General features: G+C 46.9%; 1 protein-coding gene across 1 annotated transcript in view; it reads right to left on the bottom strand.

The window, feature by feature from the left end:
* Window positions 1–1,368, bottom strand: part of LOC104490877 (SH3 domain-binding protein 5) — a gene marked incomplete at both ends in the record, with an annotated part of 30,007 nt that extends 28,639 nt beyond the window's left edge. Inside the window, one exon of the mRNA XM_010133228.1 lies at window positions 1,306–1,368. Within this exon, the coding sequence (XP_010131530.1) occupies window positions 1,306–1,368 (63 nt within the window). The remainder of the gene's footprint in view (window positions 1–1,305) is intronic.
* Window positions 1,369–1,719: the final 351 nt, after the last annotated feature.

The raw sequence follows: 1,719 nt of genomic DNA, 5'->3' as shown, positions 1-1,719 counted from the left end.
AGGAAGCAAGGAGACCAAGAAGAGGTAAATAATTTTTTTAATATATTTATATAAAGAGTCGTGAAGTGCATTTAATTGGCGCTGCTGCAGACTGATTTTTAAAGTTCACTCATAACATTTAAATCAAGCTAGTGACTCTGAACAGTCTTCGCAGCTGAAATGTAGTTTCATTTTGCATAACAAGGAGTCCCCCATTTCACTAAGTTCACTTGCCGATAAATTCATGATCTACATGCCACAGAGGGCAGAAAACGCAAACAGGTAGGGAGAAGAAAACAGCCACACGACAACCGCTCTGTTTCCAAAGCACTCATAACCCCGTATCGTTTGGAGCGTACAGCTGATACACCGGTATTTTAGAGCCCTGCCAGGAACCACCCCGTGCCCCAGGTGCCCATCTCAGGAACACAGACGTACAAGGGGGAAAGCATAAAAAAATCAAAGCCAGACTCTGACGTTTGGAAGACGCAGATCAGAAATCCACAGGTACATTTCTAGAGTATGTTCATCCCAGCAATCCCAGCACGCTTTGATACAGCACTCAAAATACTGTCACCAAAACCATTTAGGGTGGGAAGGAGCATTTTGTGCCAGTCTTCCTTCAGCAGTAGTTTAGCATCTCACACCGACAGCATCTTCTTTGTTTCGCAGTTAACAAAGGGGCGTTTAGACACACAAGTAGAATGGTTTGGTTTGATTTGTTACTGGATCAGTAACGCTGAGTCTTCCAGAACAACTACCAAGCAGCTGAAGCTCAAATCTGGGGCTTTAGAAACAATTTCTTCAGAATTCTCTATCAGATTGTTACGTGTCCAAGAAAACCTCTTTTTCCAGGTGGGAAGTCTTCTCCCTCAGCTCCTCCCTTCAACTTCATTACTCTCCCTCCTCAGAAACTAACCAGTCTAAGAAGTCGCCCCCGAGGAGGCGATCCTGGCGGTGGTTGTACGGCAAAGCCCTCCTACCCAAATCAACCTTCACTGTCTATAGGCACAAGAACACGAACCTGAAACAGGGAGTTGTAAAAACAGAACTTGCTTAAGTTCGGTTTCGAATCTAAAAATGGGTTTGGCAGTGGGTGTGGGGTTCTCCAGGCAGGGTTTTTACACTGTCAGCACCCCTCTGCCTCCCCCCTTTCTGTTCCAGCTGTCAGCTCAATTCACACCTTTAAAAACTCACCACCCTGCTCCTCCCGCCAAACCACCACTGGGATGGCACGATGCAGGAGGAAGCCCACTCAAAACCCCTGCTCTGCTGGTCACAAAATCCAACATGCACAAAAGGGGAATGCGAGGATGAACGCTGTACCTCCAGCTCCGTCTCTCTCCGGTTGATATCGTCTGTCGATTGATTTAGCTTTTCCAGCTCCCCCTAGGAAGAAAGAAAGAGAGAGAGAGAAGTCAAAATGCCTATTAAGAAATCGGGGGGAAGGACGGTGTCTGAGAAGGCTCATCCCACATCCCCAGGGAAAGCTCACGCGGGCTGTGGCTGATGGATTCAGTGAAGAGAGGAAACCTGGAGACATTTAGAATAACTTTGCCACTGGCCTTCTATTTTGCTACCGACAAGAAAAGTAATCAGCGAAGCTCTACAGTTTCATTTCAAGGCAGTACATTTCCTGTTGTGGCTTATTCCTCGCTATTAAAAATACACAGCAGGTAGGGTAACGGATGCAGCCAGTGCCTGCTGGTGCCCAGTGAGACAGAGACACTCCCCCAACGG

Source organism: Buceros rhinoceros, unplaced genomic scaffold (genome assembly GCF_000710305.1).
Source record: "Buceros rhinoceros silvestris isolate BGI_N320 unplaced genomic scaffold, ASM71030v1 scaffold5633, whole genome shotgun sequence".
NCBI lineage: Eukaryota > Metazoa > Chordata > Aves > Bucerotiformes > Bucerotidae > Buceros > Buceros rhinoceros.
This window is presented reverse-complemented; position numbering and strand designations above follow the sequence as displayed.